The sequence below is a fragment of the Hypomesus nipponensis genome, chromosome 1 (assembly GCF_054491055.1).
Source record: "Hypomesus nipponensis isolate SF chromosome 1, ASM5449105v1, whole genome shotgun sequence".
NCBI classification, from domain to species: domain Eukaryota; kingdom Metazoa; phylum Chordata; class Actinopteri; order Osmeriformes; family Osmeridae; genus Hypomesus; species Hypomesus nipponensis.
This window is the reverse complement of record NC_140361.1, coordinates 1,174,609-1,202,112: the sequence shown is the minus strand read 5'-3', so window position 1 is coordinate 1,202,112 and position 27,504 is coordinate 1,174,609. Positions and strand designations below refer to the sequence as shown.

Sequence of the window (27,504 nt, the reverse complement as noted above, 5' to 3'; positions counted from 1 at the left end):
CGTGTGTCACTGCTCTAGTCTGTCGACATGCAGCACAAGTTCCCGTCTCCCTCGGCAGTCAGAAGGAGCCCACGTCCCGAGAGCCTTCCCTCTGTAAAGTAGTAGGACACTTCGTCCCGCTGCCCTGATTACAGTCATCTACTGTAAACCCACTGAAAGCTCTGCTCTCACTTGCTACGCACATTTCTACCTAAATTTCCTCCTTGTGATTACTCAGATGTGCCTTTTCGTTACTGGTTTACTCATTCGGGAGCTTTTGTCGCCAACCGTTTCGGCATGCGTGTCTTTAACCAGGCTGATTTGTGTTTTTGTTTTTGAGCACAGGAGTCGCTGGTCTATGGAGAGACTGCGACAGTACGCTGTTGTTTGGCTAAGATAAAAAAGGTACAAAAACAAGATGGCCTCCTGTTGTTGAATGAAAGGAAGGCATTCCAGGATGGTGACCCCCGTTGTTCGACACAAAGTAGACCATTCTTGTTCTGCTTGATGATGGATAGGGTGTGTTTTTCTGTCACTAAACAGGAAACTAGAATTCCTTTCTAGATAGAGATTTAACAGGGCCGCTTGTGGTAGGCCTACTGTTTGAAGCCAGGTTTCCATGTGTACATGAATACAAACCTAAAGTGCACAACTACTTCCTAGAATTAAACATTCTGCACCACCTGTTACAACTGTAGTCTACACAACATGTAATACAGTACTGCATACTCCTGTTGGGGTCAACTCTACCTGAACATAGAAACTTGAAAGATTGAGTGATTGAGCGAGCCAGAGAGTCAAGCTCATTATGAGCACTAGGGTTAGACTACCCCGAGGTAAAAAGTTATATTAAATCTTTAACTCAGAATTAACATTCTTAAATTACTGAGACGTGTGCTTATGGTCAAAGCAGCCTATTTGTAGATTTTTCACAGAAGCAGAGGTGCAATATCCAGTGAGTCGTCTTTGATTCAAAGTCCAGACAAAGACAAGATAGAGTGAAAATGTGGTCAATTCTAAGAAAGCGAGACCTTTCAAAAGTGGATTTGAGACCGGTCTTGAAATCAAGACAGAGTAGGCTACTATAACTGCTGTGTACTGTATATACTCATGTACACCACACATCAAACCAAAGCATAATGGTAGATCACATTGCATGAGCAGTAGACTCAAGTCTCGACCCCAGTCACCCAGATAAGACTGTAGGGACAAGTGTGTCACTTGGGGCCGTTACAGGTGATGTTTCCCAGCCCAAACAATAACAGACTCCTGTTACTCAGTGGGAGGAAGGCTCCACTAGTCACCAGGAAGTCGGATCCTTGTGTCACCCCCTCTTTCTCTCAACTAAGCGGTTTCTTCTTCTCTGTTTTTATTTTAAGGATCATGCATGGAAGGAGTGTCACTGATGACACCATTTCAGATTGAGCTATAAGAGCACAGACATGGGGTAGATACACACACACACACACACCTTGTGAAATGCCAATCATTATGTGTGTTTTAATCCCAGGAAAGGGGCTCTGATCTCCCCCTTCAACTCCAGCCATACTGCAAAGCCTGCCTGATCAATCGTCTCAGACCCATCTGGCCCTGTCTCCCTCCCCTCCATCCCACTCTCCACAGACTCAATCCCGGGGGGGGGGCTGAAGTGGATACCCCTTCTCTTATCCTCTCCACTCATCCTCTCCTTCACCTGCTAAGATTTTACAACGAGAGAGGGAGACCAATAAGGGGTCACCACAACAGATCTGTTTGTCTCTCTTCTTTAAAAGCGTTGAGGTTTTCGAGAAATAATTAAATACCCCAGCCCTAGTTTAGGGTGATTGCTCAGTGTTGGACGTGATTTGACAGTTGAGTGTTAGTTCTCTATCCATTAGGTCAAAACAGCAGTGGTCCTTATAACCCCACTACAGACTGCACTTCAACCTGTTCCTGGTCTCCATACAACATATAATCTCTAATGATGTTATGTCAACCTCATGTCAACACGCATGCTTTTTTTTCTCTGCCCTGACAGGATATCCCCAACAGAAGGCTTGTTCTGCGATTAAGAAGATCACGGCTGGAGGATTAGCAATTAGCGTCTTACTTTCAGAGGTTTCTGTTCGTGTGGCAGCTCCGGGCACAGTGAGTTTAATATGTACATATGGCTCTTAAGAAATGCAGCAGTTTAATATGTACATATGGCTCTAAAGAACTGCAGCAGGGTCTGTAAGGATGATTCGTACACTGTTTCCAAGTATTTTGTGTTGCACAACCCAGCTTGAAGAAAGTAAATTAGCAAACACAAGGAATTATTCAAGATAAAGGTTAAAAAAAAAACATTCCTTTTCTCTGAAAAAAACTATGTACCTTAAGAGTTTGGCTACAACACCACCGACAAGCATTAACTTTAGCACGTGCTTTTTTCCACAGCTAAAAACAATTGGTGCATTTCAAAAATGACCTATTACCTACTACAGTAATTAACCTAGTTGACAAATACAAACACAGCATTAATGCCCATCAGTCCTATGTGTTGGTTTGGTTCTGGTGTCCAACCCAGTGCTTGTTAGGAAGCAGCGAGGATCCACCCCAGCAGTTCAGAAACACAGCCTGCTCCCCCTCACCTCCCAGCCTGCTCCCCCCTCACCTCCCAGCCTGCTCCCCCTCACCTCCCAGCCTGCTCCCCCTCACCTCCCAGCCTGCTCCCTGTCACCTCCCAGCCTGCTCCCCCCTCACCTCCCAGCCTGCTCCCCGTCACCTCCCAGCCTGCTCCCCCCTCACCTCCCAGCCTGCTCCCCCTCACCTCCCAGCCTGCTCCCCCTCACCTCCCAGCCTGCTCCCCCCTCACCTCCCAGCCTGCTCCCCCTCACCTCCCAGCCTGCTCCCCCTCACCTCCCAGCCTGCTCCCCCTCACCTCCCAGCCTGCTCCCCGTCACCTCCCAGCCTGCTCCCCCCTCACCTCCCAGCCTGCTCCCCCCTCACCTCCCAGCCTCCTCCCCCCTCCCCTCCCAGCCTGCTCCCCCCTCACCTCCCAGCCTGCTCCCCCCTCACCTCCCAGCCTGCTCCCCCCTCACCTCCCAGCCTGTTCCCCCCTCACCTCCCAGCCTGTTCCCCCCTCACCTCCCAGCCTCCTCCCCCCTCACCTCCCAGCCTGCTCCCCCCTCACCTCCCAGCCTCCTCCCCCCTCACCTCCCAGCCTGCTCCCCCTTCACCTCCCAGCCTGCTCCCCCCTCACCTCCCAGCCTGCTTCCCGGCCTCTACGCCTCTACACCTCCTCCACCTCCACCTCCTCAGACCGGCAGTTAACCTGTCCCTGTTAGAAACACCTTAATCCACTCCACATGTTGAGATGACACAGCAGCCAGGAGCTGACATCATGGAAGGTTCCGTGAGTTCCTTCTAATAGAGTCCCAGTGAAGCCTTGAGGGGGACATTGTGAGGGGGGGGGGGGTGTTTAACCACTCCAGTCCGTGTTTTCATCCGTCTGTTGCCATGACAGCCGGAGAAACGAAGAGCAGGGCAGAATGGAGGGTTCCCAGCGTGACTGAATCAACAGGCTGTTGTTTGGGAGCTTCGGCAGGGTTCCAGACCTCTCCAGATCGTCCTCGTACAAGTCTCCATCCCCCTTCCTGCCTGCTCTCTCTCTACTTCCTGCTTGCACTCCCTACTTCCTGCCTTCTCTCTCTCTCTACTTCCTGCTTGCTCTCCCTACTTCCTGCCTGTTCTCTCTCTACTTACTGCCTGCTCTTTCCCTACTTCCTGCCTGCTCTCTCCCTACCTCCTGACTGCTCTCTCTCTCTACTTCCTGCTTGCTCTCCCTACTTCCTGCTTGCTCTCTCTACTTCCTGCCTGCTCTCTCACTCCTTCCTCCCTAGCTCAGGCTTTCCTAACAGAACAGTCCTGTCATCCACCCAGCCTTCTTATGCCACTTTAAAGGGATGTTGTGTATTCTTCCAAGCTACGCATCGGTGCAGTTCAGACCACTGCATGTAATGCTCTACGGGTTTATGATGCAATTGTGCTGTCCTGAGTTGAACTGAAGTGCTTTGTTAACAAATACGCCAATCAACATAAAATAACAACCACATTTCAACAGACTTGTGAAACCTAGACAGTAGTTCAGCCCTGTGTATCTGAACCTCTGTGATGATGTGCCTCCCTTAGGATTAACAGGACCAGCGGTGGTGCATGATGGGACATCAGCTTGACAGTCTCAACAGTACCAAACAGAGACAACAGCAGCAAAGAGGCCTGTCTAATCAGCTGCCACACACAGTGATATCATCAGGCAGATATCAGCCATTTACATGCACTGACGATGATATCACTCTTTCCCCTTCAGCCTGCCACAATGGAAGACTGTTAGGAAGCACCTTCGACATGCCCAGGCGGACACAGAGGGGGGGAGAGAGGCGGAGAGAGGCGGAGAGAAAGAGACAGGAAGTGTCTTATGTCAATAAACAGTGGGGCGATTAAAACTGATAGGTCAAAACATGTAAATACATTTAATTTGAATGAACACTCCAGGCTGCATTGGTGGCATATTTTTCCAAAGTTGCCTAAATACTAACATTAGTAATGTTTCAGAATAGGCCTGTTGTGTTTTTGTAATATTGCGAGAGCAAGCGAAATAAGTTTGAAAATCAAAGCTCATCTGCTCTCAGAAGCCTGAGGCAGTGAGAGTTCCCCACTGAGGGGAAACCAGAGCCAATCAGAAGAGAGGGGGGAGGGGTTTAAAGCCTGACCAACACCTCATCGGCTTCACAGGAGAGTTCACAGGAACGCCCTGCGGCTGTAAGGCTCAGATCAATGAACAGGAAACAGCAGATCTGGGGTTCAGCTCCCTCATCAAAGGGCTGTATGACACTCCACAGGTCGAAACATTGTCATTAGCAGGGATGCAGCAGTGAATGAACTGTTCCCAGAACAGGTGTCAAGACTCCCTAAGCGTTTAGCTCAGGTCATACATGTGGTTTTAAAATCTTAAACTTGACAATCCAGTCAAACAGGTAATAACTAAATTGTCAGTTTATTGAGTGCTCCACATAATTCAAACACCTTCCGGAAGAACTATAAACGCCACTGCAGCAGTGACAGAACAAGTTAAAATCTGCCCTTGGGAGACACACCAAAATATCAGAAATAGGACTCTGAAGAAAAGTGCTCCAGTAATGGAGCCCTCCTTCGCTCTGTCACTGACCCGGGCTTTGTGTGACGGGGTTTGTTCAGGTGCCGGTGACCTGCCCCTCCCCATGTGACTGGGTACAGGTGGGACTGGGTAATGAGAGCAGGCCTTCGGGGGAAACGGAAGAATAGCGACCTGCTCAGAATGTTTACATCCTCTTCAAGCACTTCCATTACATTCAGATGCGATTGGGGATTTGCGGGTGTGTTGAAAGCATTATGATGGGTAAACGATATACAAGCGTGTGTGTCAAAGAAGATACATCAAAGCACCATCTTGTTGAATGTTGAATTCATGTGACCTGGGAACTCGAATTTCACAAAGATCATTCGTCAGTTTGTACAGTCTATAGGTCATCACAGCAATGTTACAACAACCCGCAGACCTGGCCACTGGCCTACACCTATGTCAAAGTCAAGTGCAACTCCGAATGCCATGTTTCAAATTCTTTCTACACAAAACCCTGTTTGTGCGATTATTGTCCGCATAGCTTGCAATGGGGCAAAAATCCATTCCACATGATTCATTCATTGTTTTCAGCCAAGCACGCACCCCGCAGCACCGCAGACCAACCTATGTTTGCAAGAAAAGTAGTCTGAAATTGTGTGACGTTTTCAACAGGTGACAAAGAAATGAATCAATCTCATCGAAACCTGTTTACAGAGGATGATAAAGGACACACAGGCCTATCGCTGTAACAAACCAACGTAGCATCGCCATGACACAAGGCATCGGCTTCCAGACATAAATCAAGTGACCAAAGAGTTTGATAACCGCAATAACTCACCTCGATCCATTTTTGCGCCTCCAGGAACGCGGGCTCTGCAGTCGATTCTGAGGGCGAATGATGCTGATGAGAATGTCCTATGTCGTCTACAGGACTTGCCATTTGGAAAGCCGTTCTCGTTCACAGGTATCAGTAAAAGCTAAGCTAAATCTGAACAAAATACTCTAGTTTAAGCGTTTAGTGCCTGTGTTTCTCCTGTGACTCGCCGTTTAGGCAGTCTCCCTTATCTCCCTCCTATGCCGCAAACCCCCGACACTCCACTTGCACTTGCAGACAGTCTACCCCCTGTTGGGACCGTATGAACCGAGCAGGCTCGCTCTCACCGCAGGATGAAACGTACCAATGGCTAAAAATACACAAAGCAGCGCTGCTCCACAGACAGCCAATGAGAAAGCAACTAGCACTTCCACGACCCACTCGGGACACACACCCACTTTTGCAACAGGCGTGCGAGGACAAACAGGACGAGAAGAGATCAGGAATGACAGAAAACATGCTAACTCAACTTTGCGACCCGATCTCGACCCTAGCCTACGACCCACAATATCCAACAAAATGCTTGCATGGAAAATGTTAAGATACCGTGACTCGCATTATATCAATTGGTCTTTCCTTCGTCTACTTTTGCAATAGGCCTTCTTCATATAGCCTATTTTATCAGTTATATTAGGCTTTTATTTAAATGGGAACTTTCTCATGCTCTTTTTTGTGGACACTTTTAGCTACCTGTTTATAATGATGAGGTATGATTTCCAAGGAAATAATTAGATGTGAGCTCATTATAATTCTAATAGGTCTGATGTAGGCCTATATGCGTTGCGGTTTTTCAATTGAAAGTCAGGGAGTGATTACCCGTAGAATGAAATCTTATATACTTAAATACACATTTTTTTCAGGGTTATTTACAACCTACATGTTAGGTCTACACCTCATAAACTCCAATGCCTCAATCGATCTAGTGTGGAAAAGTGTAACTAACTTAACATTTATTTAGTCGTTAGGCCTAACTTATCATTTATTCAACCGTTTAATCAACTAATATCTTCAGCTTCTGAGCAGTTAAAATAGCAACAAAAAAAAGCCCTAACGCTAAAAACACGACTATTTCCCTCTCGCCTCAAAAATGATTCTAGTTTATTCAGCCTCTATCGCCTCCTAGTGGAGTTCATCCGGAAAGACAAATGGGAAAGTGGGAGGTACACGCTGAAGTTCCTGGTTGCATGGAAACAGGTGCTTGTGGGTCGGAGTTGACTTGAAATAATCTGTACACCGCACAGTTTGACGAGGTTGCTAGTCTAAACTAGATTACTGGATGTAAAAAATTAGTTTAATTGCTTGTTATTGACTGTTAGTTTTGACAAAGTGCAGTGATTGCATGGATATTACTTTGTATTATATGTTGCATAGAAACAACCAGGCTACTGTACTCAGTCGTACAATACAGTAGATCAAGCCGAGGGAAACCAAGAAACCGGAGCGTGTCATGTGTTGCTGACAGAGCCGTCACAGCACTATTAATGTCATTAGCAAGTGACCAACTAGCTACACAACCATCATCATCCTTCTTATATGTTTTAGACCCAAACACATCTGACGGTAGGTCATGTTTATGTAGGCTACTATGGTCTGTCTAGTCCAGCACTTGTCTGCATTTTAATAGCCAGCGGATAGGACTGTTACAGGCAAATGTGGTCCTTTTTTGTTCATACGCTCAAATTCATTAGCTCAAGACTAAGTAAACGTAGGCTATATTATCCCGATGAATGACCAACAACATTCCCGCAGATGGTGCTATTCTGCAACTGTTGTTGGGTCTCTCTCGCTCGCTCTCTTTTATTTTATTTATTTTCTCTCTCTCTCCATCCCTCCCTCTCTCTCCAGACCGATGTGGACGCTGTGCGTCTCCCTCTCTCTAGTTCCGGCGCTAGTGCTACTATCGTCATCCCGTTATCGCGTCTCCTTGACCGCGCTATGCCGCCGTGTGTTGCATCGGCTGCTGAAGTTAGCTCGGGGGAAGGTATGTGTAAGGAGCACACACGCTTTCGTGTTTTCCAACTGCACCCACGGCAAGCCTGACAATGTCCTGGAAACCTTTGACCTCTATGCAGAGACACACCCCTCCCTTAGCCTCTGCCCACAGGAAGGTCAGTAACGGGACATGACTCCTACTTGTATTTCCAACCCTGGGCTGGATGAATCCAGAAAGAAATGAGTAACTTCTTTCTCCTGTCCTTTCCTACCCTCACTCTCTCCTTTCTCCTCTTACTGTCTTCCTTCTCTCCTCTCCACCACCACCCTGACCCCGCCTTCCCTCCACCCCGTCTCCCTCCCAGGGAAGGTGCTGGATGAGGTGGTGAGGCGTGTGGCTCCTCGGTGTGTGCTGGAACTGGGGACCCACTGTGGCTACGCCTCCATCCGGATCCTGCGCCTGCTGCCCCCTGGTGGCCGGCTGCTCACGGTGGAGCAGGACGCTCAGAGCGCCGACCTGGCGGAGGAACTCATACTGGTGGCTGGCTTCAAGCACACCCAGGTACACACACACAGATTAACCTACTTTTGTACAAGTAAATTATGGATTTTCTTTTCCATGTTTGTAATGTGCAATAAAAGAAAACATTTAAAAAAATAAATAATCTTAGGCTAGAAAAAAAAAAAAAGTATAAGGCATATGGACCTCAGTACCTTTGGACTCCCTCTCCTCCTCCAGTTCCAGATCCTCCCCCAGCCCTCAGCAGAGGCCATCCCAGCCCTCAGCTCTCATCTGGGGCCGGACGCCCGCCTGGACCTGATCCTGATGGACCACGACCCCCAGCGGTACCTCCCTGATCTGCTGCTCCTGGAGAGGCAGGGCCTCCTCAGCCCGGCTGGCAGCGTGCTCCTGGTCTGCTGCTCCCAGGGGCCCCAGAGCCTCTCTCCCCTGCTGGAGTACCTCAGGGCCCCGGCCTGCTCTGTCAGGGCCCAGGCTCCAGGCCTGCTGGAGCTGAACTGGTACTCAGACTGCCAGGATGGAGGAGAGGGTTCATAGTGGGGTCGTGTCTCGTGTTTAGGTGTGACATACTGTGATGTTGTGCTCGTTTTTGTGATGGTGACATTGGCTATTTTGTTAGTTGTTAATTTGCATGGAATACTGTGATTTAGTGATTTTTGTAATTCCATCATTTGGTCATGATTTGATGAGTAGTCTTGACTCAATTGCTAACATTTTTGTAGTCATCAAAGTCATGGTAAGTACTAATACATATTTTCTACTGTGATTATTTTATTAAAATGTCATATAAAAGATTATGTACAAGGTGCTGTTTGTTTGATTTGTGGCAACAACAAAACAACAACCTCAAAATGTTACAGTCTCTGTCCTGGGCAACGTATTATTGAACAGTTTTGTGTATAAAATCAATAACTTAACCACAATTCCAAAGTCGAATATCCTTGATGTGTAGTGTAATCATCGAAAAGATACATTCAGTAAAACACATTTGTACTCACGACATGTTTTTTTCAGTAGCTAAGGAATTTACTTGTGTAAATACAAACAGGAGTGGATAATGGAGATGTTTTTAAGAGCCAGAACGGAAGCGTCTCCAGTTGAGGTCCATTGTGACAGAGATGTCCACATTCCCCCCTCAGGAACAGGCCTTACAGTTGTTAGTGTTTAGTCTTGAGGAAACACAAAGACATTTCCTCCTTTCTCCAGGCCCAGGGGGCTTTTGAACCCGGACACTCACACACACGGATGTGTCAGTGACTGAAACAAAGCACTGTGATATTATTACTCCCACAGAAACACTACATTCAGAGTTGAAGACCGATACAGAGATGAGTGTTTGCAACATAACGACTGCACACCCTGTGCTTTGAGGTGTTTCTCTTATCTTGAGTGTGTCCAGTGCTCAGGTCAATACCTCTCTCCTCCCGTTGGCCTTGACCTGTTCCAGACAGGGAGCGCTTCGGGAGGGGAGAGAGAGACAACTCCCAACTGAGACGCTCAGAGGACCAGAGGTGAATTTACAGTCCTTTCCATTTCAATAACAAGGCAAAAATACTTGACGTAATTTCTCAAACAAACATAGGCTACAGTACATTTTAAAGAGACAATATACTCAATATACTCATGAACCAAAAACAAAACAAAGGTCCAGAGTGTCTTTCCAAAGTCCTCACAAAAAAAAGCCCTTTAACCCACTGGCCTCAACACTGAGCAAGAGAGGGCCTCTTTTCTGGGTTCCCGGAGTTCCTCATACCGCTGGGGGCCCCGCTGGGGGCGAGCGAGGCCCCGTCCTGCCCCAGAGAGCGGCAGTAGGCGGCTGACAGTCTGTAGAGCATCTCAGCAGAGGGGCGGGGCTGGGCGTCGGCCTTCTGGGACAGCAGCATCTCGAACAGCGTGCTCACCTCCGACAGCAGGGCCCCCCCCAGGGGGCCGGAGGGCTCGGGGGTCTTGCCGAAGGTGGAGAAGGTGGAGTCGAGGCTGTCGGGGGGGCAGAGGTCGTCGGGGGACGGTGGCCCGTTGGGGACAAACATGTTGTCGTGGTAATCGGCCGTGAGGGGGAGGGAGAGACGGGCCATCCACGAGGGGTCTTCGATGTCGGCGAATACGTCGTCTGATGGAGGAAGGAGAGAGTGAGGAGAGAGACAGAGAGACAGAGAGAAAGAGAGTGAGATAGTGAGATCGAGGAGAATGCAGAGCCACAGAACAAAAACTAAACAAAAACTCCAGGATTGTAGCTGTGTGAAGTTTGTGTTTCTCTTTCGTTTACTTATGAAACTGGAATTCTTCAAACTGAGAACCCAAATTAAATCTGAGGTAGGGGTGCAACAATTATCTGGCATGTCAACAAGAACAACCAAGACCCAAGCAAACTTAATAAAAAGGAGCTTATGGAGTCAGAGGCCCAATCTCACTGAACATTTCACTCAGAAAATTGCTGGATGTGGGGTGACGACAACAGGACGGAAGAAATCTCAGAATGAGTATTATGATCTGCCTGTTGTGAATAGGCACTTCCTGCTGTTCTGTGTCTCCTGGGGAAGTGGTTGGTCTCAAACGAGCACGTCCACACTTCAAACTGCCGACATAACCCACACATACCCCACTAAATGACCGTGTTCAGCATTCCATACTTTCTCTATGGGTGTGTGAGAGGGGTGTGTCTGAATGTCTGTGGGCGACGTCTAGCCAAAACTCAGTTTGGAGGTTTGAACCATTACATTGACTTTCATGTTTCACATCCTCTCAGCTTAAATTATGTTAAAATTCCTGTCTTTATTAAATCTATAGACATTTACAGAACAGGAAGAAAGAGAGAGAGAGGATGACTGGTGACTTATTGGACAGAGACTAACTGAATGGAATGAAGGATCATTTTCGGAGGGTGATGAACCTGGGAATAAATTAATTAAAGTTGATATTGATGATTGAATTAAGTCCTGTGACCCCAGCCAAGGCCAGCTGTTGACAGTGACTTCACGCAGAACTGGAGCAGGTTATTGAAAGACTTCCTCTTTGTTTGAACCCCTCTCACCTTAACTAGATTCTCCTTGGTTTAATCTAATCAGACTCGTTGCCTAAAAAGAGCCGAACCGAGCCTTGCTTTCCCTGTGGTCTCTTTCATCTAATCACAACCAGATCGCTGAAAGCTTGAAAATACACACACACATTCACATACACTCACAAACTAACACAGGCACACAACTTTGTGACACTGACAGCCCAAGAAGTTAAACGTCTCTCTGTAAGATAAACAGGTCTTTATCCTGCGGTGTTTCTGCTCCAGTGTGCAGACCATCCTACCCTGATCCCCACTTACCCTCCAGCAGCAACACATTTCACCAGATCCTTTCAGCGATGGTTATAATCAGCCGTGTTTGTTTGGAACGTTCAAAGCGTCTGTGAAACACTGGTTTTTGAAAGACAGTGAACGAAGAGTGGTTTTTCTAAGCTTTTAGTTTTTTGCTCAAATTGTCAAACCACACAAGAGTCATCAAAGGAAACAGCACTGACTCTGTAAAGTCTCTTTCATGTTGTCACCTGCGACGAGTCCTGGAGAGAGTGTACCTGACAGGGCTGGGGTTCATAGTCACTCTGAGCTGCTCAGAGATGAAGGCAGGGAGCCCGGGTCTGCATGCTCTGCTGCCTCTGCTTGGCTCAGAGTCAGAAGAGTCAGTGATCAAACGAACCCTCCCCTGCCCACATCAGACCCAGACCGCCTTACTAGCTAGTAGTGTGGACTAACACATTACTGTAGACAGCAAGAGAGACGCCTCGCTAGCTTTACTAGCTAACTGTCTGGGCTAAAACACATCAGGTTGGAAAATTCCATCTTGGCTCCTTATCTTGTTATTTTGTAGCAGCTATTCTGTAGATTTCCTCACATTCTCTTTCTGACACTCTCCCTCTATCTCTCCATCTCTTACGAATCTTTAATTATTCTACTGTTTGCTCCCCCCCACCTCCCCCACCCCTCCTCCTCCTCCACCCCTCCTCACTCTCTCTCTATCTCTTCATCTCTCCTGATCCATGACTCTGCCTGTCTAAGACTTCATTAGACCTGGCCTACCAACAGGGAGACCCTAAATCCTTCAGAAAACAATTAACTTCTTATTGGAACCAGAGGAGACCTGCTAAACACACACACACACACAAACATACACACACATAGACACACAGACAGAACCACACACACACAATCATACACACGTTTGATGTGGTGAAGTCCCATTACGTGGTAGGTTGACCAGAACCACATCCAGACACCCACATGAAGTGCTGTAGTTACCGTAAAACCCTGCTGCCAAGTGTCAGATCTTCCTTCAATCAGAGCGTGCTTCTTATAACAACCATGATCACTGACACAGACATTACTGGTTATGTATGGGTTCTCAAAACAAAATCTGTAAACTCGTCTGGGGAAAAAGAAGACTTTTGGATAATGATACAACAACAAGGGTTGGACAGTAAAATGTGAACTACCGCCCGTCTGCTGTAAGATTTACGGTTCTGGAATATGGAGGCCAAACAAAGGAAAGCCGATTTCAAAGAGGAGAACAGTGAAAGGTGAAACTGAGACTGACGAAGGAGTGTTGAAAACTTCTCACACTGAACGACACACACACACACACACACCTACGTTGACACAGTGTCTAGCAGGAAGAGAGACAGAAGTGAAACACGATAGGAGAATCAGGGCAGACATATCTGTTCACAGCTCTGGAAACCACAGCCTCAGTGTTGAGAGAAGAGGAGTGTTTGTGGTGTGTGCGTGTGTAATGTGAGTGTGTGTATGTATATCCCTGTGTGTGTGTATGTGTATTAAACACAACTTCTAAGATGGGATTACAACACTAAAAAACCTCTACAAGGTCCCCTAGGTAAAGGCAAAAATGTGTAGCCAAGGGAACGGGCTGCTTTCACAAAGCAAGAAACCTCAAAGGCCGTGATCTTCTCACACATACGCGTGCGCCAGACTACCCAGTTACCTTGCGAACGGAGGCCCAGGGCAGAGGTGACTCAAGCGCAACACTGCACACACAACACACACACACACACACAGCAAAAGCCGTCAGAAGACGCCTGCACTAGTACACCTAGACGGTCACATTAGAATTTAAAACGCAAAAAAAAAGTGTAAGAATACTATTTTTAGTCAATGTAATTTGACAAGAAATGAATGAATTTCTGCAACAGAGTTACAGAAATAAAAAAGTTGTACAAATCACCGTATTAAAAGCCTGAGGTGGTCTGAGTATTGAGGAGAGAAAAGTGTTTCCTTTGATTCAGGAGGATAAAGACAGGCCCCTGGTCAAAGCGTGACTCTGGGGGAACAAAACACGGAAGGAAATCTGTGTTTACTCTGTGCAAGCAGAGCAACATACAGCCACCTGGGGTGTATATGTTAATGTGTATCTTTAAGACTGAGTGAATGCCTGTTTCAAATGTCATGCTGTGATTGAAGGAGACAACCTCACAGAGAGAAAGGGATGTTATGAGGATACTGATGTTATTTCATCTTCCGTGTTTGTGTTTAAAAAAACAACAACTAGCTTCTTTCAGTGTGACAGTGAACAAAATTACCAAAAACATTGTATGACCCTTTTTACACATCTTTACCAAAGTGTGCCAATCATTCTGGCGTGGACTGCCTGTACAAGACGCACTACTCTATCCTGTCAAGCGAACATGTGACGTTGTCCGTCCTCACCGGTGTTCAGCAAGCTGTTGAGGCCCTCTCCCGGCAGGGGGTCAAGGGGGGATTCTGGGTCTGGTTCCCAGTCCATGTCCCCGGCCTCGCTCTCTCCATGCCCACTGTCCTTGGTGCTGTGCCAGTCTGTGTCCTGGGCACCAGACCTGCAGGGGGGGCAGAGGATGTAGGTCACAGTCAGAGAAGAGCACATTGTGTGTGCGGTGTTTGTGTGGAGACGAGAAAAAGAGCGAATGAGAAAGGAGGAGAGGAAAGAAAGGAGGAGGAAGGAGAAGAAAGAGAAGAGAAGTGTCTGTGCAGCTGATAGGTGTCCTCTCTGACATTCTGCTAAAGGTAATACCGTGTGGTATTTCAAGGTGCTTGGCAACACCGAGCCAGTGTAAGACCTCTCTAGCGATTCGGATCTTGGTTCCCAGACTGATACTCCAGGGTGAGTGACATCCCGTTCTTCTGATTCAGAGTCTGGCACCTGATCTCTGACAGGAGGAGTCACTCTGAGGGAGATAAAGACCACCGCTAACCCTAACCCTAACCACACACCCTGCAGGCAAACACAGAGGCACTCAACGACCAAGGGAGTCAGACATTACACCCAACACAGACACCCAGGTAGAAAGAAATGACTCATCACGTTTGTCAACTGGGTTCAGAATCCTGTGAGGAAAGGCACGAAAGCTTATGTCATCTGTGTGACAACACTGTGGTCTCCAGACGGGCTTGTCCCTGCTGGACAGAGGTGAATCAGGGCTCTGAGGTGGGGCCTGAGAGCTGCTCTAACTTGCCCCCTGGCTGACTGGCATGTCAATGGTCTGACACACTTCCTGAAACAGCCAGACTGAGGACGAAGGGGGAGATGATCAAATCTAATCCAGTTTGTCATGAATAGCCCTTTTTACAAGCAATGTCACAGAGGCAAAAGTACACACATTCTTCCCTCAAGTAGAAGTACAGATACTCTCTGGTAAAATCTCTGGTAAAATAAAGAAGCTTAACACAGAGTAAATCAGAGAATTTCAAAACGTATTTGTGCTCACAACACAAAAAAGGTTTTAGTTTTATTCCAACGTTAGTTTTTTTTAAACTTTTTTTGCCAATACTTTTCTTGTTATCTTTCACCTTGCTCCATGGTAGCTTTGAATACTAGCTTGCGTTTGTTGTGCGTGTTAGCCAGGAAATGAAAAAAGGCACGCAATGACAAGAAATAATACTGATCATGCCACCAAATACAGATCTGTACTTTTTAGTTAAAACTTTGTTAAGTTTTTTTACATATTTTTTTCCCCAAATTCTTTTGGGACAAAAACTCTGTTTTATCCCAACTTATTTTTTCCAAACCTTTTTTTCACAATACAAAACATTATTTTGTTTCATCCAAACTTTTTGTAAAATATGTTTGAAACTTTACAAAATTTGACAATAAATAATATTGATCATGCCCCCAAATACAGTATTAAAACCAAAGTAAGTACCTTGGCTTTGAAATGTAAGAAGTAGAAAGTACAAATATTTGTGTATAAACAAATATCTGTATCTTTTTTTTCCCACAAGAAAGAAGGGGGTGAGGAGAAGAGGGGAGGAAAGGGAGAATAGAGAGGAGGAGAGGGGAGGAAAGGGAGAATAGGGAGGAGGAGAGATAGGAGAAGAAGGACGATTAGGAGGAGAAGAATGGAGGATGGGGGGAAGAGAGGGAGGAGGGATGACGCTCACCTGCCAGCTCGATGGGAATACTTGTTCCCGCGGAAGTTGGGTCTTGGCTGCAGCTGCCCCTGATGAAGGAGGGAGAGGAGCTGGGAGACCTGCTGTAGGAGGAGGAGGCAAAAGAGTTAGACCCAGACAGCAGTATAATAACAGCTGTGAGCAGACCATGTCCCCAGCCTCAGACACAGACCCAGAGACACAGAGCTAACCAGAACTGAATCTCAACCATAAAAACCTGGGCCAAGACCGGGAGTTGTGGTCATCACGGGTACAAGACAAACAATTGGTTAGAACAGAGACTTTGTGAGAAACCTTGAGGTCAGCAGTGATCATTCAAAACACAACGTGAAAAAGCAGAGACAGGGAGTGGAAGGGAGTGCCACAACAGTGGAGAGAAAACCGAGGTGATTTATGGGAACCTCTTCAACCTGTCTGTCTCAGTGCAGCAGCCTCAGCTCTGGGACGCCCTGGCAGAGCTGCTTCTGCTGACGCTCTGGTTATGGGAGCGGATGTTGGCTGTGACAGAGAGAGGAAACACTGGCTTGGTGAGGTGTGTGTTTCTGTGTGTATGTGTGCGTAAGAGAGAGAGAGAGAGAGTGTGCGTGGGTGTGTGTGTGTGGGTGTGTGTGTGGAAGTGGAGAGGTGGTGTGAGTGGACAGGAAGGTTTTTCTACGCAGAGGGCTATTCTTCTCTGACCTGCTTCCTTCCAGGATGAACCTCTGAAATGTGGACAGGCAGAGAGGGAAACCCCCCCAGGCAGACAGCCCCTTCCTCCAGGACCTCAGGGGAGAGGCCTCAGGGAAGAGGCCTCAGGGGCCAACTGGGACAAGGGGTGAGTGTTGGGGAGGGAGATGGGGTAAGTAATGGGGAGGAGGGGTGTGTGGTGGGGAGGGGTGAGTGTGGGGAAGGGAGGGGTGAGTGTGGGGGAGGGAGGGAAGGGTGAGTGTGGGGGAGGGAGGGAAGGGTGAGTGTGGGGGAGGGAGGGAGGGGTGAGCTGGGTTTAGACTCGCTCTCTTCCTGCTCTTAGAGGGATTCATGTGAGGCCTTCAGACCCTTCCAGGCTCTGTGTCAGGAGGGTGTCGCCCAGCGCAGCACTTTCAGACATGCAAAACCAGAGATGCACAGTTGCTGTTTTCTTTTGCCCACAGTGAGCTTAGGAATAGCGATCTAGGCCACTGGCAACTGTGGACTGGCAGTCCATACGTGTCAGAACAGTGTTGCTTTACACTACAGACATATCCCCCTACAGACACATCACAGCTTACCCTGGCTGGGGTTACCCCCTCAGAGAATCTGAGGGCTCTGCATTTTCCCTCATTCTACATGAATCTGTCATGTGATATAGAGAGAAAGGGATCTGTGTGATTACTCAGAGGCAGGGGAGCAGGATTACAGCTTCTGACACACGAGCACCTGAATCAACTCCAGGCTCGGGCTCCAGCATTGGATGTCAGCTGTCCCTCCAGGGTTAGTATGGAAGTTAAACACCAGGCCAGAATAACAGATCATCCTTCAGGGAAAACTAGGTGGTAAAGATCTGCTTTCAGGAACTTCATTTTAGATTTACATCAACATACCTGAAGGTAAATGTTTGTGTTTAAGTGAAAACACATGAGGGCATAGGAAAGAGAGAGGAAAGTCTAGAAAGAGTGAAATTTCACCGGTTATGGAAGATTACGCTATCCTCGAGATTATTCATAATCAATTAATTAATTTGAAAGTTATTACAAAAAAAAGGTGAAATAGAACATTTAGCACATTGGATACACTGAATTGAACTGACATTTCTCTCCAAATCATGATTGTGTCATACCTGTACTTCAGGGGAAGCAGAAGAAAGCTCAATGCCGTTTTCTCCAAAGGCAGCCATGGACAACCGGACCAGGTTGCTCAGCATCTGCCGGTGGTCCGCCGCCTCGCTCCTCCCTCGGCCCTCCTCGCTCCTCCCTCGGCCCTCCTCGTTCCTCGGCCTCCGGAGCGTGGCCTGGGTCGCTGGCTCCCCCTCCTCCCCTCCAGCCCTGCCCTGTGCCTCGCAGGGTCCCCTCCTCTTCAAGGTGCTGGTGTGAGACATGGAAGATGACGACGAGGGGTTCCTGGCCTTCCGCAGGGTCCGGTAGGGCGTGGCCGGGGTCCGGGGGAGAGAACCGTCCAGGTCCAAGCTCCCGGGTTTGCGTAGCGTCCTGGAGTGGGAGATGGGGAGCGTGGCCCCTCCGTCTGGGTGGGCCAGGGGCGTCGGGGGGGACGATGCCCGGGGGAGCTGCCTCTCGGTGGGCTGCTCTCCAGACACCACCGGGAGCAGCGCCTGGGCCCCACCCTCATCCTCTGAAGGCTCCTCTCTTCTCCCCCTCAAGACCGGCACCAGCTGGATGTCGGCCTTCAGGATGTGCTTCTGTGGTCGGCGAGGGTGGCGGGTGTAGGTGGACTCGGCCTGTCGGCAGTTGTACGCCCGGTTGTCTCGTTTCTCCGGGCGACAGAAGGTGGTGACCAGTGCTACGGCCAGGAGCAGCAGGAGGCAGGTGCCACCCAGACAGATGGCCAGCATCATGGTGAAGCTGAGCTGGCCGCGGTTGCCGGGAGACGAGTTCTTGAGATGGTCCTTGAGGTTGATGAAGGTGACCTCCAGCCTCGCTCTGGTGGCCAGGCTGGGAGTGCCCATGTCGGACACCGAGATCTCCACCTGGAAGGTCTTGCCGATGAGCTCCGTGGCGTTGGACGTGTTGACGTACAGCTGTCCCGTGCTGTCATCCAGCCTGAACAGGCCAGGCGGGGTCCCCTCTGTGATCAGGAAGGTGAGCTTCCCGTTCAGTCCAGAGTCGGGGTCGCTGGCTTTTATGGTGGTGGCCAGGAATCCTCTAAGTCCATCTGTGACCGAGTGGCCGAACGGAGAATCTGTAGAACCCTCCTCCGGACTGGTTCCCAGTTCAGTGACGATCTCTCCCTTGTCAGCGTTGACAGGGACGCTTACAGAGCAGACGCCCCTCTGTGGCGCCGGCTCACTGATGACGGGAGGGTTGTCGTTGAGATCCTGGATGTCGATCAGAACTGTGGCCGAGCTGCTGAGAGGAGGACGCCCCTGGTCTACGGCCTCCACAACAAAGGAATAGGAACGAGAAAGCTCGTAATCCAGGGACTGTTGGACACTGACGATTCCGCTGGTGGGGTGGATGGAGAAAGAGGCGGTCGGCGTCCCCAGTTCGTTGGACTCCTGGATGGAGTAGGACACCCTCCCGCTCAGCTCCAGGTCCACGTCGAGAGCTTCCACTCTGAGCACAGGCAGGCCAGGGGCGTTGTTCTCCTGGAAGGACGAGCGGTAGTGCGATCTGGAGAACACGGGCGCATTGTCGTTCTCATCCAGCACGTGCACGGCCAGGTGTCGGACGCAGGAGAGAGGGGGGTCTCCGTGGTCCTGGGCGATCAGGGTGACGTTGTACTCCGTCACCACCTCCCGGTCCAGGGTGCCGTTGGTCACGATTGTGTAGTAACCGTGGCTCTTCTTGAGGCGGAACGGACCAGAACCGGGCTGGATCTTGGCACGCACCTTTCCGTTGTCACCGGAATCGGCGTCTGAAACCATCACCAGCGCCAGGAAGGTGTCCTCAGGCGCGCTCTCTGAGACGGTGGCCACCGGGGAGTCGGGCTGTGTCCAGGTGACGTGAATCCTCGGGGCGTTGTCATTGACGTCCCGCAGCTTGACGTGGAGTTTGCAGTGTGAAGGGATGGCGTTGGGGCCTAGGTCACGGGCCTGGAGGTCCACCTCATAGGAGTGCTTGGCCTCATAGTCCAGGGGGCCCTGGAGGGTCACCGCGCCCGTCTGGGGGTGCACCCCAAACAGCCTCTGCACGTCCGGAGGAGCGTGTTTGCTCAGGGAGTACTCCACCTCCCCATTGGCTCCCTGGTCCGGATCAGTGGCCTTCAGGTTGATGACCACGGTGCCCCGGGCCGTGTCCTCCGCCAGCTCCACAGTCGGTGTGCTGTCCTCGAACGTGGGGCTGTTGTCGTTGGAGTCCAAGATGTTGACACGGACCAGAGTGCTGCCGGAGCGAGGTGGGTTCCCCTTGTCCCAGGCAGTGAGGGTCAGCTCGAAGGAGGGCTGGACTTCCCGGTCCAGCTCCTTGATCACCACCAGCTCTGCCCTCTTGCTCCCACCCGGCGCCGTGCTCACATCCAGGGCAAAGTGCTGGTTGATGGCCAGCGAGTAGGTCTGCAGGCCGTTGGGGCCGGCATCGGGGTCGACGGCGCGGTCCAGGGGGATCCGCATCCTCAGCGAGGCCGTCTCAGAGATCTCCACATCCTGGTTCCTGCTGGGGAAGGTGGGGCTGTGGTCGTTCAGGTCCATCACCTCCACCCTCACCCTCAGGAAGTGAAAGGAGCCTCCCTTCCTGTAGAGCACGCTGAAGGCCAGCTCACACAGGTCCGCCCCCCGGCACAGCTCTTCCCGGTCCAGAGGGTTGAGGGTGGACACGGTTCCGTCTCGTGACGCGATGGAAAAGGGCAAGGCCTGGCCGTACTCGGCCACCTGGAAACCCTCCAGAGGCCCCGTCTCTCCTCTCTGACGCAGGTCGTCCACAAGCCGGCCTACCCTGGTCCCAGCAGCCTGCTCCTCCCACACCCGGTACAGGATGGTCAGGGGACCAGGGTCCGAGCACTGCGCCTCACAACCGAGGCTCAGAACCAGCAGCAGTGGCAGCAGCATGACTGTTTACGGTTTCTCTGATCAGACTAAGTCCTAAATGGACATGACATCTGTCTGTAAATGTCGACTGTTAACCAGTTGTGAATGGGAGATGAAGCAGCTCTAACTTTAGAAATACGTCTCAATCAGACCAAAAATCTGCTAAGCATTAACTAGCACCAGATATCTGATTTTTCTCACAGAACATTTAAATCTAGCTTCAGTAAAAACAAAACCCTTATAGTTCAAGAGGAAAAAAAGCTGAAAGGTTAACTATATTGCCTCAGAAAACAGCTCTATGTCACTAAAAATAACATGAAAAAACTGATCAACAAAACAATCTATTCTCTTTGAACAACTCTTAAACCACAATGATGTCAAATAAAGAGCTTTTCTTTAACAACCTCCTCCTCCACGGCTGAGTCAGAAGATGAAGATAGAACAACAGTCCATCTAAAACAAATGGTTGAAGCGTCTCTCTCTCTCTCTCTCTCTCTGTCTCTCTCTACCTCACATCCCAGCGCTGCTCCAGCCTCCAGATCCCAGATCCTGCTCACAGCAAAGTCCACAGTCAAGTGAGGAAGTCCTGCTCTGTGAGGACACATGCTGGGAGTGACTGAGCCAATCAGAGGCAGGGGGGCGGGGCCTATGCTGATTCTTTCTGCAAACCCCCACAGAACAGAGAGATGTGGACCCTCAGGAAATCAGGAGTTAGGACAACACAGGAGTCTTTTAGAGAAACGCGATCCTGCCCTCCCTGAGTCACCCTCTGCCGCCACACAATTTGCTTTCCTTCATGAAGTCATCAGGACCTGCACTATGGGTGTTTAGGTTCCTCTAAAGGGGTCGAAGTATAGCTCTTGTGGGCCCAAGCGGTCTAGCCAGACCTGTTGTTAGTTCAGAGCTTCATGACGTATGGTCTGCACTTGTGACAGAAATCCTAAACATAGATAACTGATAAGCCTGTGGGCAACTCTAAACTTGTCTGTCTTAAGTCTTTAGGCTTTGTCAAACGTTCCTTTCGGGGGAAATAATTATTTATGTTCCTCTTTTCCAAACTTCTGTAATAACACATGTAGAATTTGTTGTGTTTTTACTTTATACACTGTATAACAAAGTCAAGGACATGGTGTGAACTATTGCTGAAAAGTTCCAAGTCGCCTCTTTTCAAGGTTTTATTCTAAAAATAAAGTACTGTGGTTTCTTGTCAGTGTGGCTACAATCCAAGAATATAAAAAAACATCCAAATACATCAGATGTATGGGTCTAAATGTTAAACTTATCAAATGTTTTTGCTGTGAAACAGGATTCCATTCTATGGATCTTACATGTTATTTCATATGCTTGCCTGATTAACACATATATACATTGATATTCAATTTCACACACTGGATTTCCATGCTTTATGTGTGTCTAATTCTTATTTTCTCCACACTCTAAGAGGACTAGGACAGACAATCTGAGGAAGAAAAGCTCTGCGGAGCTTCAAGCAGATCGCTTCCCTTCCCGGCTCAGGGGGTCCTGAAACATCAACAGAAGAACCATCAACACGACAGCCAATCAGATCCTCTCTCAGAGCGACGACACGGGACAGAGTGATAACTCTGAGGAAGATGACAGTGGAGATAGGACGACCTGCAGACCGCTGCTGTTAGCAGAGACTCGGTGAAGCGGACCTGCTTAAGAGTGAAACTCCCCTCTGAGAGGCTGTCTGTTAGGCAGCCAGAGAGGAAGGGTCAGCCAATACGATTAGGCTCTATCTCCTAGACAAACACAGGGTCCTGTTCAGCACCCTGAGCCCTGCTCTGCGGGCCGTTAGGGCCATTAGGAGAGCAGGAGGAGGGGGAATGCTGGGCTCCGCATCACGGAGAACCTCACCTTTTGGTGTTGCTTTCATTTCAGTAACCCCACCTCTGCAGTGCTCGGCCCCTACACTGAGCTACGACCTCTGACCCCTAATCAGCTCAATGTCATGGAGGGACAGGGGCACAAAGGAAGGACTCTTAACCTACACAAACACATATACACACACAAACAGAAACATGATCATAACTTCAACATCTTCCTGAACACGCAGCCTTGTTTCTCTCCCCTCCACTCCCTTATTCTCTGTCCCCCTCCCTCTCTCTCCCCCTCCCTCCCTCTCCCCCTCCCTCCCTCTCCCCCTCCCTCCCTCTCCCCCTCCCTCCCTCTCCCCCTCCCTCCCTCTCCCCCTCCCTCCCTCCCTCCCTCCCTCCCTCCCTCCCTCCCTCCCTCCCTCCCTCCCTCCCTCCCTCCCTCCCTCCCTCCCTCCCTCCCTCTCTCTCCCCCTCCCTCCCTCTCTCCTGCTTTTTCGTCGGTCTGACTGGCATCTGAAATGCCATTTCTGTGGGTGAGGCTTCCTCTGAGCTTGCAAGTCTGGTCACCACATTTCTGTGTGTGTGTGTGTGTGTTTCCTGTTGAAACAAAATCTTGCCTCTGTGATGTGTTACATTTACCTTCTTTTCATAAGAAAAAACACTGGAAACCCCATGCCTCTTTTAAAGCACACACACTCAAAACACATCAACCTTATATCTCATTCTGAATTCACTGTCTGCTGTGAGAAGGAGTTTTGAATATCTAAACATCATTGTGTTTTGAAAACAATAAGCGGCAAAACAGGAAAGTGGGTTGACCGAAGCGCAGGAGGCTAAGCCAGCCCAGAGGAGAAAGCAGCTCTTTCAGAGACCTCTGCTGTTGTGTCCTCACAGTTAAAGGATGTGTAAGGGAAACGGCAAATGAGAGACATCCTCCAAGCCCTCACTGCCAGGTCCTATCAGGAGCCTTCATTGCACAACCAAACAACTTGTCATCTGACAGTGCAGAGCAACGACCAAACTTCTAAAACCTCTCTTTGACCTATTAGCACACCAAACACATTAAGATTTTAAACAATGTTACACCAAATAGAACTAGAAGCATTACTGTGATTCATTTTAAGATTAATTTATATGTTTACATGAACTATTACAAAATAATAATAGTATTTAAGGTGTTGTATTTACTGAGTTGTGTAACATTGTCGTTAAGATTAGAGGCACCGCGCCTCGTGGATATAAGCCATTCCTTCACTGAAATGCTGTTAGATTAATAACCTTAATAAAACTCTAGTTTCTATAGAAACTGTTTTTCTGCTGTGCCTTTGACACACTATTTCCATGTCGCTTTGGGGAACAGCATGTGCTAAACGAATACAAATGATCAAATGTATTCAGTGACTATGTTATAGTATAGTAGTATAACTGCTATCATTTGACGGCTATCATTTGACTGCTATCATTTGACGGTCGAGCACCTTTAGTCCCAGTTGGAGGGTGAACCTGCTGGAGATCTTCCCTCCTTCAGACCTCTCATCGTCCTCTCCTGTGTTCTCCAGAGGGGCCAGTCATCACCAGCCGGCTCTGCTGCCCAGTCAGCCCTGTGGTGACGAGAGACAGACCTTTTAAACACCTCCACACAGCCAGCCAGGCTTCACAAGCTCTTAGTCTCACTCAATGCCTTCACAGAAACAACAAGTTTGTGTGTGGCGGGTTAGTGGGATTTAACAAGGTGTGTGTGTGTGTGTGTGTGTGTGTGTTGAAGACGTGTAAGGGCAGGATGTGAGTGGACCACTGACCCACTTAATCAGTGAGTAACAGAGCTCAAAGTAGAATGACCAACAGCCCCTCACACACATAAACAGCAGCCTGACGTTCATTTGTTCACTAAATGTTTTCCTGGTGCCCCACATTAGAGTTTGTGACAGTGCCAAGACATAACCAACCCTGACTGACCACCACACAGTGAACAAACAACCCGATTTGACATGCAGACCTCATAAAGGGGTCAGATGGCTGAGTGGTTAGGGAATGGGGCTATTAATCAGAAGGTTGCTGGTTCGATTCCCGGCCATGCAAAATGACTGTGTTCTTGGGCAAGGCACTTCACCCTACTTGCCTTGGGGGAATGTCCCTGTACTTACTGTAAGTCGCTCTGGATAAGAGTGTCTGCTAAATGACTAATGGTAAACTAAATGAATGAGACGTTGAACATAACGTCACAAATAATGTCCCTTCATAACACTGGGATTCAGCTTGGGTCGATCGACCCTTCTCTTTTAACACTTCAACCCTCGAGCCAGCTAGCGATATCCTGCCTCGGTCTCATACTCAGCGGCGTGTGACCAGTCCCAGCTCAGCCTCCACATCTCTGCCACACCTCCAGGTCCCCTCTGGTAGACGGAGAACAACAGGCGATGACAAAGACCCGTTTACAGCCAAACACACACAGACCTGAACCCACTAACCCGTACAAAATTGTCCACCCGGCCTTTGTTGGCCCTGCAGGTGTTTGTTGACTTATTCTCCCACTCGGAGCCCCTCCCTCCATCCTCCCCCTCCACCTTTCTGCCCCCTCTCCGTCTCTCCTCACAGCACCCCCTCCCTGCATCCTTGAACAGTTTCCTGCCACAGGAAGCAGCTAAATCCCATGTGGAGGTTGGAGCCAGAAACATGACTTCCTGGACCTGGGCTTGGTGTTGAAACCAACGTCAAGTATGGAGAGGGAGGAGAGGAAGAGAAGAGGAAGAGAGACAAATAGTTTAATTGCCTAAGATTGACATTTGATCTCTGTGAATACACATGTACACAACTGGATTTAATCATTCCTGCTTCACCACAACAGCACAACTCCTGGGGAGGTACTATGGGAAATCGCCTGAAGAGAAGTATAAATATTTGAGTGCTGAATATAAAAATCTGACCTTCTGGGATGTTTCTCTGGAGATCCAGACTGCAGCCAGGGGTCTGGGACAGACACACGACCTGGGATCCATACCTGCTCAAGTCCAGGAGGGGGAGGCTTCCCTTCACAGCCTGGAGCTCTCACCCCTCACCCGGAGCCCTCACCCCTCACCCGGAGCCCTCACCCCTCACCCGGAGCCCTCACCCCTCACCCGGAGCCCTCACCCCTCACCTGGAGCCCTCACCCCTCACCCGGAGCCCTCACCCCTCACCCGGAGCCCTCACCCCTCACCCAGAGCCCTCAACCTTCACCCGGAGCCATCACCCCTCACCTGGAGCCCTCACACCTCACCTGGAGCCCTCACCCCTCACCTGGAGCCCTCACCCCTCACCTGGAGCCCTCACCCCTCACCTGGAGCCCTCACCCCTCACCTGGAGCCCTCACCCCTCACCCCTCACCTGGAGCCCTCACCTGGAGCCCTCACCCCTCACCTGGAGCCCTCACACCTCACCTGGAGCCCTCACCCCTCACCTGGAGCCCTCACCCCTCACCTGGAGCCCTCACCCCTCTCCTGGACACCCTAGCACAACACAGCCCCGGGGACACCATCCATCTGATCTCACTCTGGGAAAGGACTGAGGAGCTTGCGTAGAGGGGGAGGGAGTGTGTTGATAATACGGTTAAAGATACCGACCAATTGAAGCAGTTTTGTGGTGAGTGGGTGCTGAGCGGCTTCAAGGTGATTAGACTGAGGTCTGAAGTGATTGCAGGAGTTTGGTGAGAGCTGGTGGTGACAGAAGGGAAGTTCGTTAGGCTGGCGAACACAAGGTCATGTTTGAGCATCTGTCTGCAGACCAGAGATAAAGACAGCAGGACAGGGAGATGTGCGTGAGGTTTCACAATTACAGGAAGCTGCAATTAACCTTGGGAGCCCTGCATGCTCAAACACAGAGATGAGAGGGAGGGAGACGGACAGAGAGAGAGAGACAGAGTATGAGAGAGAGAGACAGTGTGAGAGAGAGACAGTGTGAGAGAGAGACAGTATGAGAGAGAGACAGTGTGAGAGAGAGACAGTGTGAGAGAGAGACAGTATGAGAGAGAGACAGTATGAGAGAGAGACAGTGTGAGAGAGAGACAGTGTGAGAGAGAGACAGTGTGAGAGAGAGACAGTGTGAGAGAGAGACAGTGTGAGAGAGAGACAGTATGAGAGAGAGACAGTATGAGAGAGAGACAGTGTGAGAGAGAGACAGAGTGTGTGCGAGAGAGACAGAATGTGAGAGAGAGAGAGACAGAGTATGAGAGAGAGACAGTATGAGAGAGAGACAGAGTGTGAGAGAGAGAGACAGAGTATGAGAGAGAGACAGTATGAGAGAGAGACAGAGTGTGAGAGAGACAGAGTGAGAGAGAGACAGAGTGTGAGAGAGAGAGAGACAGAGTATGAGAGAGAGACAGTATGAGAGACAGTGTGAGAGAGAGACAATGTGAGAGACAGACAGTATGAGAGAGAGACAGTGTGAGAGAGAGACAGTGTGAGAGAGAGACAGAGTGTGAGAGAGACAGAGTGAGAGAGAGACAGAGTGTGAGAGAGAGAGAGACAGAGTATGAGAGAGAGACAGTATGAGAGACAGTGTGAGAGAGAGACAATGTGAGAGACAGACAGTATGAGAGAGAGACAGTGTGAGAGAGAGACAGTGTGAGAGAGAGACAGTATGAGAGAGAGACAGTATGAGAGAGAGACAGAGTATGAGAGAGACAGTGTGAGAGAGAGACAGTGTGAGAGAGAGACAGTGTGAGAGAGAGACAGTGTGAGAGAGAGACAGTGTGAGAGAAAGGGAGAAAGAGAGACAAAGAGTTGAAGGGATGTGCTAGTGTGCCAAGTCCCATTATTTCTAAAATGGCTTCCTTCCTCTTATCCTCTCCTGCTTGGCCTTTTTCTATCCTCAGTGAAAACATTATGCAGATGAAATGATCAAATCTTAACAACAGTACTAAAGTCCCAGAGAACAGGGAAAGACACTGCTTGTAGTTCTGCATGTTAAACATGTTCTCTCCGTTAATACATCGGTGGCAGCATGATAGAACCAACTCACGAGCCCACTTCAGAACATCGGGATGCTTTTGAAAGCTTATCAGAACCGCTCCAATCTCCAGGGTTGTTATTTACCCTGCATGCCACAGACAGTCTTAAACTCTGGGGGAGATTTGATAAACCACCTCCAGATTAGTAACCTGAGACAGTTTAACTAACGCATTCCTCCCA

General features: G+C 49.2%; 3 protein-coding genes across 6 annotated transcripts in view; 1 reads left to right on the top strand and 2 right to left on the bottom strand.

Annotated features, from left to right (window-relative positions):
* Positions 1 to 6,191, bottom strand: part of limch1b (LIM and calponin homology domains 1b) — a 67,827-nt gene extending 61,636 nt beyond the window's left edge. Inside the window, exon 1 of the mRNA XM_084690902.1 lies at positions 5,937 to 6,191. Coding sequence (XP_084547028.1) covers positions 5,937 to 6,038 — 102 coding nt within the window. The 5' untranslated portion in view covers positions 6,039 to 6,191. The remainder of the gene's footprint in view (positions 1 to 5,936) is intronic.
* On the top strand, positions 5,832 to 9,195 carry LOC146301787 (transmembrane O-methyltransferase homolog). Of its 4 annotated transcripts, none has more exons than XM_084689353.1 (5): positions 7,046 to 7,222; positions 7,344 to 7,532; positions 7,818 to 8,080; positions 8,270 to 8,466; positions 8,644 to 9,191. In XM_084689353.1, the coding sequence occupies exons 3-5, from the start codon at positions 7,822 to 7,824 to the stop codon at positions 8,959 to 8,961; spliced, it is 774 nt and encodes a 257-aa protein (XP_084545479.1). In that variant the 5' UTR covers positions 7,046 to 7,222; positions 7,344 to 7,532; positions 7,818 to 7,821; the 3' UTR covers positions 8,962 to 9,191. The 4 variants fall into 4 exon arrangements, with proteins under 4 accessions (XP_084544728.1, XP_084545479.1, XP_084546099.1 ...); XM_084689973.1 differs by having other exon boundaries at positions 7,046 to 7,532; positions 7,818 to 7,953; positions 8,045 to 8,080; XM_084688602.1 differs by lacking the exons at positions 7,046 to 7,222; positions 7,344 to 7,532 and adding an exon at positions 5,832 to 6,062 and having other exon boundaries at positions 8,644 to 9,195.
* Positions 9,176 to 21,059, bottom strand: pcdh12 (protocadherin 12). The gene is made up of 4 exons (XM_084688048.1): positions 17,643 to 21,059; positions 15,839 to 15,930; positions 14,132 to 14,277; positions 9,176 to 10,534 (listed from the first exon to the last, which is right to left on the bottom strand). Exons 1-4 carry the CDS (start codon positions 20,520 to 20,522, stop codon positions 10,125 to 10,127), a joined length of 3,528 nt encoding a protein of 1,175 aa, XP_084544174.1. The 5' UTR covers positions 20,523 to 21,059; the 3' UTR covers positions 9,176 to 10,124.
* Positions 21,060 to 27,504: the final 6,445 nt, after the last annotated feature.

Coding starts and splice junctions, on each gene's coding strand:
- LOC146301787 (XM_084688602.1), top strand. CDS start 6,016: ATGTCGTCTACAGGACTTGCCATTTGGAAAGCCGTTCTCGTTCACAG. Junction 6,063..7,817: donor AAAGCCGTTCTCGTTCACAG/GTATCAGTAAAA, acceptor CTCTCTCTCCAG/ACCGATGTGGACGCTGTGCG. Junction 8,467..8,643: donor CTGGCTTCAAGCACACCCAG/GTACACACACAC, acceptor CTCCTCCTCCAG/TTCCAGATCCTCCCCCAGCC.
- pcdh12 (XM_084688048.1), bottom strand. CDS start 20,522: ATGCTGCTGCCACTGCTGCTGGTTCTGAGCCTCGGTTGTGAGGCGCAG. Junction 15,931..17,642: donor CTGCTTCCCCTGAAGTACAG/GTATGACACAAT, acceptor CTCCTCCTACAG/CAGGTCTCCCAGCTCCTCTC. Junction 14,278..15,838: donor TATTCCCATCGAGCTGGCAG/GTGAGCGTCATC, acceptor CCCCCCCTGCAG/GTCTGGTGCCCAGGACACAG.